Source organism: Dendrobates tinctorius, unplaced genomic scaffold (assembly GCF_039654945.1).
Source record: "Dendrobates tinctorius isolate UK_male_01 unplaced genomic scaffold, ASM3965494v1 ptg000177l, whole genome shotgun sequence".
Taxonomy (NCBI): domain Eukaryota; kingdom Metazoa; phylum Chordata; class Amphibia; order Anura; family Dendrobatidae; genus Dendrobates; species Dendrobates tinctorius.
The window spans coordinates 1,046,600-1,064,154 of NW_027361844.1; the positions used below are offsets into that span (position 1 = coordinate 1,046,600).

General features: G+C 48.4%; 1 protein-coding gene across 3 annotated transcripts; it reads right to left on the reverse strand.

Annotated features, from left to right (window-relative positions):
* Window positions 1-4,900: 4,900 nt before the first annotated feature.
* CUNH2orf69 (chromosome unknown C2orf69 homolog) lies at window positions 4,901-17,296 on the reverse strand. 3 transcript variants are annotated; one of them, XM_073551446.1, is made up of 2 exons: window positions 17,156-17,296; window positions 4,901-9,915 (listed from the first exon to the last, which is right to left on the reverse strand). In XM_073551446.1, exon 2 carries the CDS (start codon window positions 9,898-9,900, stop codon window positions 9,115-9,117), a length of 786 nt encoding a protein of 261 aa, XP_073407547.1. In that variant the 5' UTR covers window positions 9,901-9,915; window positions 17,156-17,296; the 3' UTR covers window positions 4,901-9,114. The 3 variants fall into 3 exon arrangements, with proteins under 3 accessions (XP_073407547.1, XP_073407545.1, XP_073407546.1); XM_073551444.1 differs by lacking the exon at window positions 17,156-17,296 and adding an exon at window positions 16,108-16,391; XM_073551445.1 differs by lacking the exon at window positions 17,156-17,296 and adding an exon at window positions 16,258-16,369.
* Between the last annotated feature and the right edge of the window lie 259 nt (window positions 17,297-17,555).

Here is a 17,555-nt window from a genome sequence, read left to right on the forward strand (position 1 = left end):
GCCAGCGCGTAGCTCCTGGAGGCTCCACGATGCACTCGTGGGGCCTGGCACGTGTATGCAATGGTAGGGTGGGTATGACTGCTCGTCGCATCCTGTATCCCTCCCCGCAGTTACATGGGCTGGTACTAGAAGTGCTGCGCTCCTTGAAGAGGCGGGTGCATCATGTGGTGTCAGCTGTAGGCGTGCCCAATGACGTCGGGAGGCGTAGTGACGCGACAGGTGATCACCTGAATCACTGTGAGTACTATGGAAGTGCAGGAAGGCGGGTCCAGCCAGGGGAGCGTGAATGAACATCACTCAGTCACCATGGATGCGAGTCCCTCAGGATGGGGGAGCATATCTGGGTGGGGAGGTGATCCAGGTAAGGCTACTTTCACACTTGCGTTTTTTTGCGGTGCGTTTTTTGCGCACTCAAACGCATGAAAAAAAGCATCATGCGTTTGTGTGGGTTTTTTTTGTGGGTTTTGGTGCGTTTTTTTGCACATATGTGCGCATTACAATGTTCACGTATACGCACCCATAGACTATAATGGGTGTTTTGCTGTAAAAAAACGCATTGCTTGTGTATACGCACCCATGTAAAAGATAGGGGGAAAAAACGCATGCGTTTTTTTGCGCTAAAAAACAGCGCAAAAAAACGCAAGTGTGAAACCAGCCTAATCTGGACTAAGACTGAGAAAAGTTTCTCTTGCAATGTTAAAGAGTTGCTGGCTATAGAACAAGCAGTTAGCAGGTTCCTTCTATCCCTACATGGCCTGAGTGTCAATATTTTCTCGGACAATCGAGTATCTGTGGCCTATGTAAACTGCCAGGGGGAACTCTGTTAAAAACACTGATGAGAGTTAAGCCCCCGTTACACACTGCGATATCGCTAGCAATATCGCTGTAAAGTCACCGATTTTGTGACGTTACAGCGATATTACTAGCGATATCGCTGCATGTGATACTTACCTCCGACCGGCTCCCCCGCTGGTTATCGCTGATCGCGCGAGAAGCTCCTGGACCATTCCTCGTCAGCCACTTCCTGCGGCGCTTCCTGCTGTGGAGACGAGCAACGCGTGGAGCCGGGCGGGAGGACGCAGGATCGCCGCGTCCGACAGGTAAGTAGCGATCCCCGTCCCATGCGATGTCGCTGGTGAGATCTGCCTGAGTGGCAGCTCACTAGCCACCACCCAGCGATTCACCAGCGATCCTGACCGCGTCATATCGCTGGTCGGGATCGCTGGTGAGTCGCTAGGTGTAACAGCACCCTAACAGATCATCTGTTTCAGATAGCGGAGAAGTATCTTCCTTGACAGCCCTTTATATAAGAGGTAAAGAAAATAACAAGGTGGATTTTCTGAGCCGCAGTCCTCTGAAACATGGGAAATGGATCGAGAAGTCTTCCCCGATATAGTCAGGATGTGGGGCCTCCCGGTGGTGGATCTATTTGCCATTAGACTGATCTACCTGTTCCCTGAACTGCAGAGAAAAACCCTTGGATGTAGACGCTCTCCTGATTCCCTGGATTTTCAGTCTGGCGTACGCCTTCCCTCCCGTTTCACTGAATTCCCTGGTTGTAAGGAAAATCAGGGAAAACAAGGTCAGGGTCATCTTGGTTGCCCCTTTTGGCCCAAGAGACCTTGGTTCTTATGCCTGAGAAGAATTTCAGTGTCAGATCCATGGGCTAAACTGAAAATCCTGAACCACCTTGTTCAAGAGCCGATATTTCATCCAAAAGTAACCGGCCTCCACTTGACGGCGTGGAACTTGAAAGTTCACTGTTACAAAAGAGAGGTTTTTCCTCCAATGTCATATCTACCCTGCTTCAGAGTTGGAAACCAGTCAAAACTCGAATATATGCTAGAACTTGGAAAAAGTTCTTATCCTTCTCAAGTGCTAAGGTAGAAGAGGGGGCACCAAAACTAAAGATTTTGGAGTTTCTTCAGAGGGGCCTTGAATTAGGGTTGTCTACAAGCACCCTAAAGATACAAGTATCAACTCTTGGGGCCCTATACAGTTGCGACTTAGTGAGTAATTATTGGGTGTCGAGATTCATTCAAACCTCTTTAAGATCTAGACCCATTTTAAAGATAAAACTGGTGCCATGGCATTTAAGATTCTTTCCGTCAAAACAGCCCTGCTGGTAGCATTAAAGGGAATCTGTCACCTGGTTTTGGCAAGCTATTTAAATGAGGTCTGTCCGGTCAGATGGACGGTGTTTCGGATCTTTGCCGCCTCCCCATCCTTGGCCGCCGTCCGCAGTTTTTTCATGAATAGGAGTAGGTGTCCGCCATCATTCGTGCGTGCGCTAAGCATTCTTGGCTAGCGCAGTATGCTTTGCCCAACTGCGGGCAAAGCCGAAAAGCCTTTGGCTAGTTTCACACTAGCGTTTTGGAGCGCAGCGACGGCCTGCGCACGGCCGCCGCTAGGCCCCGCCCCCTGCCGCTCCCCGCCGGTAGCGCCGCCCACCGGCGCATGACGCTGCATGCGCCCTGCGTCCCCTATCTTTATCACAGGGGGCGCAGGCCGTGCGCAGTATGCGTTTGGCGGCGCATGCGTCCTTTTGACGGTGCGCCGACCTGCGCCAAACGCAACCTGCTGCAGTTTGGTTGCGTCGGCGCACCGTCAAAAAGGCGCATGCGCCGCCAAACGCATACTGCGCACGGCCTGCGCCCCCTGTGATAGATAGGGGACGCAGGGCGCATGCAGCGTCATGCGCCAGTAGGCGGAGCTACTGGCGGGGGCGCGGCAGGGGGCGGGGCTTAGCGGCGGCCGTGCGCAGGCAGTCGCTGCGCTCCAAAACGCTAGTGTGAAACTAGCCTTACTGCGCATGTACCAGTTAGCTAGGCCCGGGAATACAGCAAAATACTTCCGGGGCATACTACGCATGTGCGAGCCAAGAATGCTTAGTTCACGAGCGAAAGATGTCGGACACCTACTCCTATTCATGAAAAAACTGCGGACGGTGGCCAAGGATCTGAAACACCGCCCACCAGACCTCATTTAAATAGCCCGCCAAAACCAGGTGACAGATTCCCGTTAAATTAAGCCAGGAGAGTTAAGGGGGTTTTACACATAGCGATATCGCTATATCGTCACCGATTTTGTGACGTTATAGCGATATCGCTATGTGTGATACTTACCGCCGACCAGCTCCCCCGCTGTCCATCGCTGATCGCGCGAGAATGTCCGGCTCCATTTCTTGTCGTCAGCTTCCTGCTGTGATGAAGAGCGACGCGTGGAGGTGGGCGGGAGAACGCCAGGATCGCTGTGTGTGAAAGGTCAGTATCGTGCGCTGCGTCGCTGCTGTATCGCTGTGAGGTCTGCCTGTGTGACAGCTCACTAGCGATCATTTAGCGATGCACCAGCGATCCTGACCGGGTCGGATCGCTGGTGCATCGCTAAATGTAAAAGGGCCTTTAGTGATACCCAGGCCCTTTCTATAGCCCTGCCATTTACTCAGATACTACATGATAAGGTGATCTTTAAACCAGATCCAGCCTATCTTCCTAAAGTGATGAGTTGGTTTCATAGAATACGAGTCATCCTTCCTTCCTTTTGTCCCAACCCAAAGAACGAGGCGAAGTTGCATACATTAAACGTTAGGAGATGTGTAGTTAGGTACCTTTCAGCAGCCGCCAAAGAGTATAGAAAGAATAGGTCTGTCTTTGTATCCTTCCAGGGCTCTAGAAACAAATATCGAGCCTCAAAACCTACTATTGTGAGATGGATTAGGTAATTAGTTAGGCCATTTCTTTAGCCTACTCATCAAGCGGCATGGAAGTGCCAGAAGGTTTAAAAGCGCATTACACTTGGACTGTAGTAACCTCCTGGGCGGAGAAGGCAGCTGTCTGTAGAGATCTATAACGCTGCTACCTGATCCCCGCCGTCTACATACTATAGACACTATAAATTAGATATGGGTGCTACTGCTGATCTCACCTTTGGGAGAAGGGTGCTTCAGGCTGTAGTCCCTCCCTAGATTTGTTTCAGTCTCTGTAATTCTCTTCTGGTGCTGTCATGGGTGATCAAATAAAGTCCTTAGTTATTTAGCGGTAACAGCATTTTTCAGAACCAGTGACAGCACCCTTATATTCCCTCCCGTCATGTGTGGATGAGCACTGCCTTTCATAAAAGTTCTTATAGTTTCACACTTGTAAGTGTTATGTGGTGTTGGTTATACTGTTGTTCTAATAACCATTGGAGGTCCTCTCATGCTCTGTAATCCATTTTATGCCGGAGAGAGGTGCCGCCCTTTTCAGCTTGTAGGTTTAATGTGCTTGGTAGGAGGATCCCATCTCTCGTGCTGCTGTTATGAGTTCTGAAAAATTCCGTTACCGGTAAGTAACTAAGGACTTTTTTTTTTTTACGTTATGCCTTTAAATATGGTACAGATCAGTGAGGTCCAGGTCCCAAGACACCACTCCCCTCGATTACTCAATAGACTTTTTGGTAGCACTTATTTCCTCCATGAGTGCACAGATAAGAGCACTATGCTGACACTGACAATAGACTATATGGGTCTGCACAGATAAGGGCAATGTACTGACAATAAACTATGGGTCTGCACAGACAAGAGCGGTGTAATGACACAATAGACTGTGGGTCTGTATGGACAAGAGCCGTGTACTGACACAATAGACTATGGACAAGAGCGGTGTACTGACACAATAGACTATGGGTCTGTATGGACAAGAGTGGTGTACTGACAATAGGCTATGGGTCTGCAGGGATAAGAATGGTGTACTACTGATACAATAGACTATAGGTTTGTATAATGCTGTGTGAAATGCAGGAGCTGAATGCCAATGATTGCAGGATTGAGCGCTGAGCAGTCTTTTTGGATCACTGATATACTGCCTTATTATTTTACCTCAATGTAAAAGTAGCTACATTAAATTAAAATACCAATCCTCAATTAAGAGTTCTGTGAAATTTTTTATTCATCTAGCATAGTTAGTCAGTACAGAAAAGACAAAAACAGAACAAATTTTCTTTAACATATTGACAAACTCATTTTCAACTGATTCCTGAACAAGCAGGGTCTCATTACAGCAGTTCGTGGATTCAGACATTTGTACAACAGATTACATACAGACTGGAATGCAGTAAATTAACAGGAAAATGATTCAGTGCTGAAAGTAACATTTAGCGGACACTACAGCATGGGTTGCACATTTGTTGCATTCATTTCTACAGCATTCTAACTTGTCGATAACAACCAGGTAATATAAAAAAAGTTCTATAATAAAATAAACGCATTTGTATTTTTGCATAGATGAGGAGTCTCTCAAACTAAAAGAAATCTTAACATCTCTTCCTATAACAAATGGAAACTGTCACAATGAAAATGCATTGTGACCTGCACAACAGAAAAGGAAACGAAGAAAAATTCAGAAATTGAAACGTTGCTCGCAAAGTGACTGTAGTGATAATCCAAAGGGGTAAAAATTAGACTCATCTGGTATAAGGAAGATGTTCAAGATCATTGGACATAGACCATTACACATACGGGACAGGTTACCTTCCAAGCAATCCGACACAGTCTGTTCAAGGAACATCCACACTGGGGATCACTGGTAAAGACCCAGTTCTAAAAGCTGCTTGGTAGGGGTAAGATAAAAGGAAATTAATCCCGTGCTTAGAGAGAATATTTCTGAGAAAGGGGATGTCCTTACTCCCTGGAATACTTTACAAGGACTTTTAAAACAGGACTGTGGAGTCGGTAAGCCAAACCTCCGACTCCATGACCGAACCCACAGCACTGGTCACTACTGAGCATGTGCATAAAGTGAAGCACAGATTCATCTCCACTAAAAGCCCAGATCCTTAAATCAGGAACAGGACATTTATGGGACATTTCATAACGTTTCCAAATTCTTATGAACAAATATTCAGCACATCTTGCATTGTACTATTGAACCCAATTTGTTATATATTTTAGGAGTCAGTCCATTTTATACAAACTCAGACTCCACCAAAATGGACACCAACTCCACAACCCTGCTTTTAAATGTTTAATACATCTTTGATGATGCATGTCGTATTTGGAGTATCAGTGTGGGGCATCAAGGATCTATAACTGGACAGTCGCCTTCGACAAGGATGCAAAGACTATTTGAGTGAGAGTGATAAGCGATCCAGGAAAGTAATAAGTCAGTTTGTATCTACTACACCTTACAGTGGCAGTAAGTCACCTTTGAATCTCCAGATTTTATGGTACATTAGATTTATTCTCTGAAGCTGGATTATTTATTTTTTATAGAAGGAACTGACAATTGATATAGTAAATTTTTTTTCCATACAAAACAATATACCTAATATGTTGCTAATCTTAAGTCCAGGAGTCTAGTGGATGGGTGCTGCAAGTCAGTAAAATCAGTCACTGGACTCCAAAAACTACTATAGTAGGCTTACTGATCCTAAAAAGGTGGTGCCTGCAGATTAGACAGCATGTTCAACGTTGCAGGTGCCTGTGATATTACAGGACAGCTAAAAAGCACAGGGCACATATAATTCCAAGAAACTCCCTCTTATATCAGTGACATGTCAATAGTTGTGATAGGTAAAATCCAAGTGCTGAGACCCCCAATCAATCTCTAAAACAATGGAAAAGGGATGGGGGGCATCCCTGGAGCGTTGTATCCCTTTGGATGTCATCACCTTTGTTCTGACGATCATCTGAGAACGGAGTGTGCAGGGTACAGACCCATATACCCTATATGGATCCTTACACCGCTGAACGATTCTGCCCCTTTGGTTTAGCGAGTATCTCAGCATCAACTAATGAAAACTTCTGGAAAGTTTAATGGAATGACAGTTACACTATAAATATATTAAGAAATCCTCTTACGTTCTGTTTGGTAGTTCTGGTACCATGTTTAACCATTACAGACTACAATACATCTCCACTCTGTATGATAAAAGGGTGACAGCAAGCTGTGAAGCAGTTCAAGTGGAAAAATATCAAAAACGTTGCCTCCATTGCCAACACTGCTGCCTCAATAAGCACCTACTGCCAATTTGAGACTGCCTTTGTATTTAATAAAACAGAGGTCACCCCCAAATGTGTATTAAAAAAATCTTCTAAAGGGTCCCTAATGTCCCACAAAAAGAGCCAACTTTTGCTAGAGCTTGTGGGATCCAGGCATACAGTGGAGGGGACCCCCAAACTCTCACAATGAAAGTGTAATCCCGTTCTTTTCATTACACAAGAGCTTCTGCTTTCTTTACTAAGATGTTACTGAATGGTAACCGTTGTAATGATGTAACATCCTCAAAGTGTGTGGTAGCACGCTGGTAGTACAAAGAGTGAGATCTCACGCTTTCACTGCAAGGGGCTGTACAAGGCTCTGGGATCCCCCTACCCAGAAATTGAAACTAAACTTTTGATACAAAGTTAGCCCCTTTCAGAAGAGAGTGGGGACTGTTCTAAAGGGTTTTGTGAATACACGATATTTAATAAAATCACCAGTCTGGTGCGGCCCATACTTATTAAATAAAAGGGCAGCCCCAGTTTGGTGATCTTTCAGTAATTATGATGGAAGGTTATACAGTCCTGTTACTTTGTATACTACAAATTGTCAGGAAGCAGAAAGTCTTCCAGGACACCAATGTCCTGCCAGCCCTGCGTATATATGGCAAGATGCTTATAGCAAATGCCTGTAGGTGTGCTGCGAATGACGAAGCCGGGTGTGATCTGTGCTGATAGAGATGTGCAGAGGCCATTCTTGCCATATAAAGAAATAACAGACTGACATTACTCTGTTATAGAGGTTGGCTCAAGATAATAAGCCATGACTATATAGATTTTTTACATATTTTATTGTAGATGCATGAATGGATAGGAAAACACATGCAAGAGCCTGTGACTGGACAAGGTAATACTGTGTGGTCAGTGCGGACGTACAGGTCATACTGGGCCATTGTACAGGCACTGTTGGGGCTGCCACATAGACAGGTTTTGGCAGTTCATTAAGGTAGGAATATAAACGATGGCACTGACATTTAACAAGAATATGAAGTCAGTATTAGGTAGCCTGGATGAAGTCAATACTTCATCCATAGAAGGCAGAACCACAATTTTACACGCTTGTAATACACTATTGATCAGTGCACATCATTCCCTCCTGCTCATAAAGGGATTGATACCAATAAACAGGCAAATTATCAAAGTGCTGTATATGTGACTTAGTAATGCAAAAGTGTAAGGCTACATCACATGGCCCGGTCCGTTTTTTTTTATCTCGGAAGACAAACTGCCACAGAGTTTCATATAGCCTTATCCACATCAGTTTTAAAAATGGGTTTCAGACAGGCTACATGAAGGAAAAAAAAAAAAAAAAGCAACTAAAATGGATAAAAAAAATGTTTTGTTTCTCCATAGTAATGAAGCGATGTGTGAATGTAGCCTTAGTGTACATAGCATATATGGCCTCTGTCCAGTGTTTGCACCAAACAGTAGCCACAATCTGGATGTATTTCTAGGCATCTGTCCACCATCGGACGCCATTGCAGAAAGATACCGTACATACAAACATATAGCTACATAAGAAGCAACCGGTCTGTTCCACTTTCCTAGACCACTACAGAAATGGTATATAGATGTGTACTGGCAAGAGGAAAACCAAACAGAACACATTTTGGCCTTTGGTGAATGTGTTATATTAAACATAGGGGACTTTTCCCAGGTATGCACTTTCAGATTAATGTATGACCATTGTGTTATGCATAATATAAAGCATCAATCTCAGAGATTGAGAATAAAAGCATATTTAGGAAGTTTCCTGCAAGCCTTAACATGCATTTATTAACATTACCACTGGTAAGCTGACATTCTATAAGGACATGATACCAACATGAATAACCAGTATTTATACTATGTAATCAAGTTATATGTAGCCCAAACAATACATTTTGGTAATTAAGACTGCAGGGTGCCTTCCTTGCCGAAAACCTTGGCAATGTTTAGTTCGGTAGTAAAGGAATTAGAGCCACTAATGGGACATGCCGCACACAGACCTGGCTTATTGTGTGCATAGAATGAGGACCGCTTCATGTGATGGGCAGACCAAAAGAAACACAAAGAATTGAGATCACGTTATACACTGTATCCTCTGCATCTAAATACTTTCAAAAAACTTCATGGACACGGAAATGATTATCCAGTGAAGGAGTCTCATATGCAAAATGTAAGTGATTATCAACCATGACATTATAACCTTTGAGAAGTTCTGTAAACTTCCTATGTTCTTCCCCAATCCAGGAACGCATGGAGTCACTGACTTGATATGGAGTGACGTGAGTGTGGACTGCGATCCCCGTGTGAGCAAATACTTTTAAAATGTCTGGGCAGGTAACCCATGTGTTGCTGCCTCCAGAATGCCCTCCATCCAGCCAATACATAGATTCAATGTTGGCAAGAAAAGAATTGATCTCATTATCTTTTTTGGCTTCTTGTAGCTCATGAAGAAGTTGATTCAATACGACGCAGCCTTTGCTGAAACCAATCACAGTGAATGACAGGGAGCCCTTTACAGATGGTTGACCAAGGTAAACTGCAGGGTCCTTGATGTCTCCTTCTTCTGAATTGCATCCGTTGGTGGAATATCCGGAATGACTGTAGTCCGTGTTAATGATATACTTATTACTTTCAGAGAGAAATGCATTTTGAGCCATCGTGAAAGCATTGACGAGCAATGTATAAAGCTGCCTAAATGCCCCCAGGTCTGTACTGTGCTTTGGAGCTCCAAACATATTACTGGACACAAAGTTGTCGTAGCAGCTGAATTTGTGCAGATGCATGCGAGATGGCTTTACTATCCAGATGTAGCTGGCAGGGAACCTTTCAGAAAGGATGGCGGAAATATCTTCCAGGCTCCAGCACTTCCAACGAAAATTCTCTGAATGCTTTGCCATAGTGTCCCGATAATTCTGTAAGTGTAAAGCAAATACAAATAAGGGTCAGAAAAAAAGCTGTAAAGACTTGGGAGGTTTCCTAATACACAGGTTGGTACAGAAAAAGCTCCATGTCAGCAACTCTAAGGATGGTTTCTATACTATTGCATCCAAGTTTGTAAAATTACTTATTGCCATATTCTGTACCCAACACAACATTGCTGTGGGAAAAGATAGGATAAGATATACAGTGGGGCAAAAAAGTATTTAGTCAGTCAGCAATAGTGCAAGTTCCACCACTTAAAAAGATGAGAGGCGTCTGTAATTTACATCATAGGTAGACCTCAACTATGGGAGACAAACTGAGAAAAAAAAATCCAGAAAATCACATTGTCTGTTTTTTTTCATTTTATTTGCATATTATGGTGGAAAATAAGTATTTGGTCAGAAACAAAATTTCATCTCAATACTTTGTGATATATCCTTTGTTGGCAATGACAGAGGTCAAACGTTTTCTGCAAGTCTTCACAAGGTTGCCACACACTGTTGTTGGTATGTTGGCCCATTCCTCCATGCAGATCTCCTCTAGAGCAGTGATGTTTTTGGCTTTTCGCTTGGCAACACGGACTTTCAACTCCCTCCAAAGGTTTTCTATAGGGTTGAGATCTGGAGACTGGCTAGGCCACTCCAGGACCTTGAAATACTTCTTACGAAGCCACTCCTTCGTTGCCCTGGCGGTGTGCTTTGGATCATTGTCATGTTTAAAGACCCAGCCACGTTTCATCATCAATGCCCTTGCTGATGGAAGAGGTTTGCACTCAAAATCTCACGATACATGGCCCCATTCATTCTTTCATGTACCCGGATCAGTCGTCCTGGCCCCTTTGCAGAGAAACAGCCCCAAAGCATGATGTTTCCACCACCATGCTTTACAGTAGGTATGGTGTTTGATGGATGCAACTCAGTATTCTTTTTCCTCCAAACACGACAAGTTGTGTTTCTACCAAACAGTTCCAGTTTGGTTTCATCAGACCATAGGACATTCTCCCAAAACTCCTCTGGATCATCCAAATGCTCTCTAGCAAACTTCAGACGGGCCCGGACATGTACAGGCTTAAGCAGTGGGACACGTCTGACACTGCAGGATCTGAGTCCATGGTGGCGTAGTGTGTTACTTATGGTAGGCCTTGTTACATTGGTCCCAGCTCTCTGCAGTTCATTCACTAGGTCCCCCCGCGTGGTTCTGGGATTTTTGCTCACCGTTCTTGTGATCATTCTGACCCCACGGGGTGGGATTTTGCGTGGAGCACCAGATCGAGGGAGATTATCAGTGGTCTTGTATGTCTTCCATTTTCTAATTATTGCTCCCACAGTTGATTTCTTCACTCCAAGCTGGTTGGCTATTGCAGATTCAGTCTTCCCAGCCTGGTGCAGGGCTACAATTTTGTTTCTGGTGTCCTTTGACAGCTCTTTGGTCTTCACCATAGTGGAGTTTGGAGTCAGACTGTTTGAGGGTGTGCACAGGTGTCTTTTTATACTGATAACAAGGTTAAACAGGTGCCATTACTACAGGTAATGAGTGGAGGAAAGAGGAGACTCTTAAAGAAGAAGTTACAGGTCTGTGAGAGCCAGAAATCTTGATTGCTTGTTTCTGACCAAATACTTATTTTCCACCATAATATGCAAATAAAATGAAAAAAAAAAAAACCAGACAATTTGATTTTCTGGATTTTTTTTTCTCAGTTTGTCTCCCATAGTTGAGGTCTACCTATGATGTAAATTACAGACGCCTCTCATCTTTTTAAGTGGTGGAACTTGCACTATTGCTGACTGACTAAATACTTTTTTGCCCCACTGTAGCTCCAGTGATACGCATTTCTCATCTGAAGATGCTTCTTTTGACAATCATATTGCTATTTTACTTTATCATCTGTGTTATGGCCATAATTTTCCAGACGGACTGAGAGTATTCTGACCCATACATCAGGTTGTTCATTCGGGTCCCAAGAGCAGCAGTTTACTCTGAATTTGGCTGTAACACAAATGAGAAAATATCACAGTGATATGGTGATAAAGTCCTAAATCTCTTTCCTAGTCAGCCAAGTACCATGTGGAGAGCAGTGAGGCAGAGAAAGACTTATAATAGGGATGATGGTGGTCATACAGGCACAACCACCTTCAGTAACTTGATTTTCCAGCAGTTAAAAGTCTGTCTCTATAGAAACACAGGAACCAGTGCATTACACATGCACGTTAAAGGGATTGTCTGCTTTCAGGAAAGTGGACCACGAACGCAGTAAAATACCTAAAATAACACAGCAGATCCCCACCCTCCTTGGTGCTGTTGCTTCAGTCTGCATCAGTGACATCACATTGGCACAGTGAAGCGCTTTCAATCTCTGAGGTCAGCAGCTCCTGCCATCTACCTGAGTACAGCCACCAAGCTCAGCCATTAGCTACAGCAATGATGTGCACTGTCACTGCTGCAGCCAAAACACACACACACCTGAGCAGCAGTGGAAGGAGGCTGCCATGGACCCAAGGACAGGTTTGGTAAATTTAGAATTTTAGTGTTTGGGGACCACTTGAGGGGCACCTTTAAATCCCATGTTCACATTTAAGGCATGAACACAACTCCCATAAACTACAAATGAAAGAGTCCAATGCTGGGACACTCGGCATTGTTTTTTGGAGCTAGACAGCGACACCCACTCTAGTCTGGGGACAACAACTTTAAGGGCTCATGCAGATGTCCGTGCAGCACGGTCCGAGCACGGAGCACATTGTACAGACTAACTGTGGTGTCCAGACCCAAGCGCGACGGCCCCATAACATTATAGGGAGTTGAGATCAGGAGGCCAACAGCCAATCTGTACTTTGTGTTCCGTGCTCGGACATCTGCATTAGCACTTATTTACAGAACTATGCTGGAGGATGGAGCCGCCTGCCAACAATTAATGTGTCACTAGGACGCGGCCACACTGACTGATCGCCTCCGCTCCCTGCGTCACTATGAGACGGACACACTGACCGCCTCCGCTCCCTGCGTCACTAGGAGGCGGCCACACTGACCGACCACCTCCGCTCCCTGCGTCACTAGGAGGCGGCCACACTGACCGACCACCTCCGCTCCCTGCGTCACTAGGAGGCGGCCACACTGACCGACCACCTCCGCTCCCTGCGTCACTAGGAGGCGGCCACACTGACCGACCACCTCCGCTCCCTGCGTCACTAGGAGGCGGCCACACTGACCGACCACCTCCGCTCCCTGCGTCACTAGGAGGCGGCCACACTGACCGACCACCTCCGCTCCCTGCGTCACTAGGAGGCGGTCACACTGACCGACCACCTCCGCTCCCTGCGTCACTAGGAGGCGGTCACACTGACCGACCACCTCCGCTCCCTGCGTCACTAGGAGGCGGTCACACTGACCGACCACCTCCGCTCCCTGCGTCACTAGGAGGCGGTCACACTGACCGACCACCTCCGCTCCCTGCGTCACTAGGAGGCGGTCACACTGACCGACCACCTCCGCTCCCTGCGTCACTAGGAGGCGGTCACACTGACCGACCACCTCCGCTCCCTGCGTCACTAGGAGGCGGCCACACTGACCGACCACCTCCGCTCCCTGCGTCACTAGGAGGCGGCCACAATGACCGACCACCTCCGCTCCCTACGTCACTAGGAGGCGGCCACACTGACCGACCACCTCCGCTCCCTGCGTCACTAGGAGGCGGCCACACTGACCACCTCCGCTCCCTGCGTCACTAAGTCATACGGACCGACCGCCTCCACTGCCTGCGTCACTAGGTCATATGGACTGACCGCCTCCGCTCCCTGCGTCACTAAGTCATATGGACTGACTGCCTCCGCTGCCTGCGTCACTAGGTCATATGGACTGACTGCCTCCGCTCCCTGCGTCACTAGGTCATACTGACTGACCGCCTCCGCTGCCTGCGTCACTAGGTCATACTGACTGACCGCCTCCGCTGCCTGCATCACTAGGTCATACTACTGACTGACCGCCTCCTCTGCCTGCGTCACTAGGTCATACTGACTGACCGCCTCCGCTGCCTGCATCACTAGGTCATACTACTGACTGACCGCCTCCTCTGCCTGCGTCACTAGGTCATACTGACTGACCGCCTCAGCTCCCTGCATCACTAGGTCATACTGACTGACCGCCTCCGCTGCCTGCGTAACTAGGTCATATGGACTGACCGCCTCTGCTCCCTGCGTCACTAGGTCATACTGACTGACCGCCTCCGCTGCCTGCGTCACTAGGTCATACCGACTGACCGCCTCCGCTGCCTGCGTCACAAGGTCATACCGACTGACCGCCTCCGCTGCCTGCGTCACTAGGTCATACGGACTGACCGCCTCCATCATTAGGTCATACGGACTGACCGCCTCCGCTGTCGGCGTCACTAGGTCATACGGACTGACCGCCTCCGCTGCCTGCGTCACTAAGTCATACGGACTGACCGCCTCCGCTCCCTGCGTCACTAGGTCATACTGACTGACCGCCTCCTCTGCCTGCGTCACTAGGTCATACGGACTGACCGCCTCTGCTCCCTGCGTCACTAGGTCATACTGATTGACCGCCTCCGCTGCCTGCGTCACTAGGTCATACGGACTGACCGCCTCCGCTGCCTGCGTCACTAAGTCATACGGACTGACCTCCTCCTCTGCCTGCGTCACTAGGTCATACTGACTGACCACCTCCTCTGCCTGCGTCACTAGGTCATACGGACTGACCGCCTCTGCTCCCTGCGTCACTAGGTCATACGGACTGACCGCCTCTGCTCCCTGCGTCACTAGGTCATACGGACTGACCGCCTCTGCTCCCTGCGTCACTAGGTCATACGGACTGACCGCCTCTGCTCCCTGTGTCACTAGGTCATACTGACCGCCTCCGCTGCCTGCGTCACTAGGTCATACTGACTGACCGCCTCCTCTGCCTGCGTCACTAAGTCATACGGACTGACCGCCTCCGCTCCCTGCGTCACTAGGTCATACTGAGTGACCGCCTCCGTCATTAGGTCATACGGACTGACCGCCTCCGCTGCCTGCGTCACTAGGTCATACGGACTGACCGCCTCCGCTGCCTGCGTCACTAAGTCATACGGACTGACCGCCTCCGCTCCCTGCGTCACTAGGTCATACTGACTGACCGCCTCCTCTGCCTGCGTCACTAGGTCATACGGACTGACCGCCTCTGCTCCCTGCGTCACTAGGTCATACGGACTGACCGCCTCTGCTCCCTGCATCACTAGGTCATACGGACTAACCGCCTCTGCTCCCTGCGTCACTAGGTCATACGGACTGACCGCCTCCGCTGCCTGCGTCACTAGGTCATACTGACTGACCGCCTCTGCACCCTGCATCACTAGGTCATACGGACTGACCCCCTCCGCTGCCTGCGTCACTAGGTCATACTGATCGCCTCCGCTGCCTGCGTCACTAGGTCATACTGACTGACCGCCTCTGCACCCTGCGTCACTAGGTCATACTGACTGACCGCCTCCGCTGCCTGCGTCACTAGGTCATACTGATCGCCTCTGCTCCCTGCGTCACTAGGTCATACTGACTGATCGCCTCCGCTGCCTGCGTCACTAGGTCATACTGACTGATCGCCTCCGCTGCCTGCGTCACTAGGTCATACTGACTGATCGCCTCCGCTGCCTGCGTCACTAGGTCATACTGACTGATCGCCTCCGCTGCCTGCGTCACTAGGTCATACTGACTGATCGCCTCCGCTGCCTGCGTCACTAGGTCATACTGACTGATCGCCTCCGCTGCCTGCGTCACTAGGTCATACTGACTGATCGCCTCCGCTGCCTGCGTCACTAGGTCATACTGACTGATCGCCTCCGCTGCCTGCGTCACTAGGTCATACTGACTGACCGCCTCCGCTGCCTGCGTCACTAGGTCATACTGATCGCCTCCGCTGCCTGCGTCACTAGGTCATACTGACTGACCGCCTCCGCTGCCTGCGTCACTAGGTCATACTGATCGCCTCTGCTCCCTGTGTCACTAGGTCATACTGACTGACCGCCTCCTCTGCCTGCGTCACTAGGAGGTGCTGTGCTGATCTCTGGCTCTTCTGTGCAGTATGTCGGTACCGCACAGTGACTGGTCCCCCTGTTGGAGCAGCGGCCGCTGTACTATGAGGAGACCCTGCGGTCAGGCGCGCACTCCCGGCCTCAGCCTACACACATCACTTGCCTGCACGTCTCCCGGGAAATAGATGACGTGGTGCGGCCGCTGCGCTCTGCCCCGGGGCGGACACACCAGCACATCGTTGCACTTCGCAGGCTCAGTTCCCTGCACACACGGGAGTCTAAACAAGGAGTGAGGATCGTGCATGGCGCTCACCCCCGCACACATGCTGATCACTCCGGCCGCAGCGTGCACCAGCAGACGGGGAGCGGAGCGCTGTACGTAACGTGCGCATGGGGCTGCAGTTACTATGGTTACTGAGGAACTGAAAGGCCACGTCCAAGGCTAAAGGACCTTCCCCTATGTCACGTGTTCAGTCACGTGATAGGCGGGCTGAGCATCGTCCTAAGGATAGTACAGAGAAAGTTCCGGGTCATGTGTCCAGTCACGTGCTAGAAGGGGGTGGCTGGCTGTGGTGTCAGTGTGGTGGCGATACCTGATGTCTGATACCTGATAACTGATGGTATCAGACATCAGGTATGAGAATCAGGTATCAGACAGAGTATTTCTGATGTTTGATTTTGATATATGATCATGTCCTAAAATGGACACTGACACTGTGCATGTGGGAGGGAGTGACCGTGTGTGAAAGCAGGGAGGATTAGTGGCCTTGTTCACAGCTGTTTGTGGAAGACGCTAATTTCAGGAAATTAATTAGACGTCTGGTTTTTATTTGACGCGTTTCGAAGTATAATGCAAAAACCATAGAGGAACACGTGTGTAACGAGGCGAAAATAATGAGGGCTGCATGTATTGCACAGGGGCCCTGCCAACAGGGTATCCTAACTCATCTGACAGCAGCAGGGTGATGGGGCAGAGACCTTGATTCCAACGATGTGTCAATGCAGCAGGTTGTGAGAAAGCTTCCCTGCCTCACCTGGCTCTGTATACAGAATAATCAAAAAAAGAAAACTGGGCTCAATAAATGTTGTTCCACAAAACACCAAAAATAAATACTGAAAACAGAGAGTGGAGTCATAGGTGACACCAAAGTGCCACAAAACACCAGGGAATGCACTAAAGAGGCAGTGTTACACCGCTCCGTCATACTCACCCGGCCTCCGCTCCCACGCCGCAGCCTCTCTCCACCCGACGGCCACGGCGGTCACCCCTGACGGGCTCGCAGCCGACGTCATCCCTGCATGCAATGCACATGCGCCATAGGCCGCTCCTTCCTGCTGCTTCTTGTGCTTCGGCTGTGTCCTGACCCGGAAGCACCTTCGGACCAATGGCAGACCAGACGGGGCTATATCAGGCAGCTCCCCCCCCCCCAAGGGAGGCGCCTGATCGTTGTGTTACCTTGCACACTGGGCCCTGCTTCCTCCTGTGCTCTCTGCAGTCCTCAGTGTTTCCTGCAGCAGCCTCGCAGCCTGTCTTCCGTGTTCGCTAACAGCTATTCTCAGTCCTGCTCCAGTGTTCCTGTTTCCTCCGTCTCCTGCCTTTGGTGTTCCTGT

What these genes read in the sequence shown, in the direction of transcription:
- CUNH2orf69 (XM_073551444.1), bottom strand. Translation starts at nt 16,269, where the DNA reads ATGTGTGCGGGGGTGAGCGCCATGCACGATCCTCACTCCTTGTTTAGA. An exon ending in ATTTCCCGGGAGACGTGCAG is followed by an intron (nt 9,916 to 16,107) that starts GCAAGTGATGTG and finishes TTACACTTACAG; the next exon opens with AATTATCGGGACACTATGGC.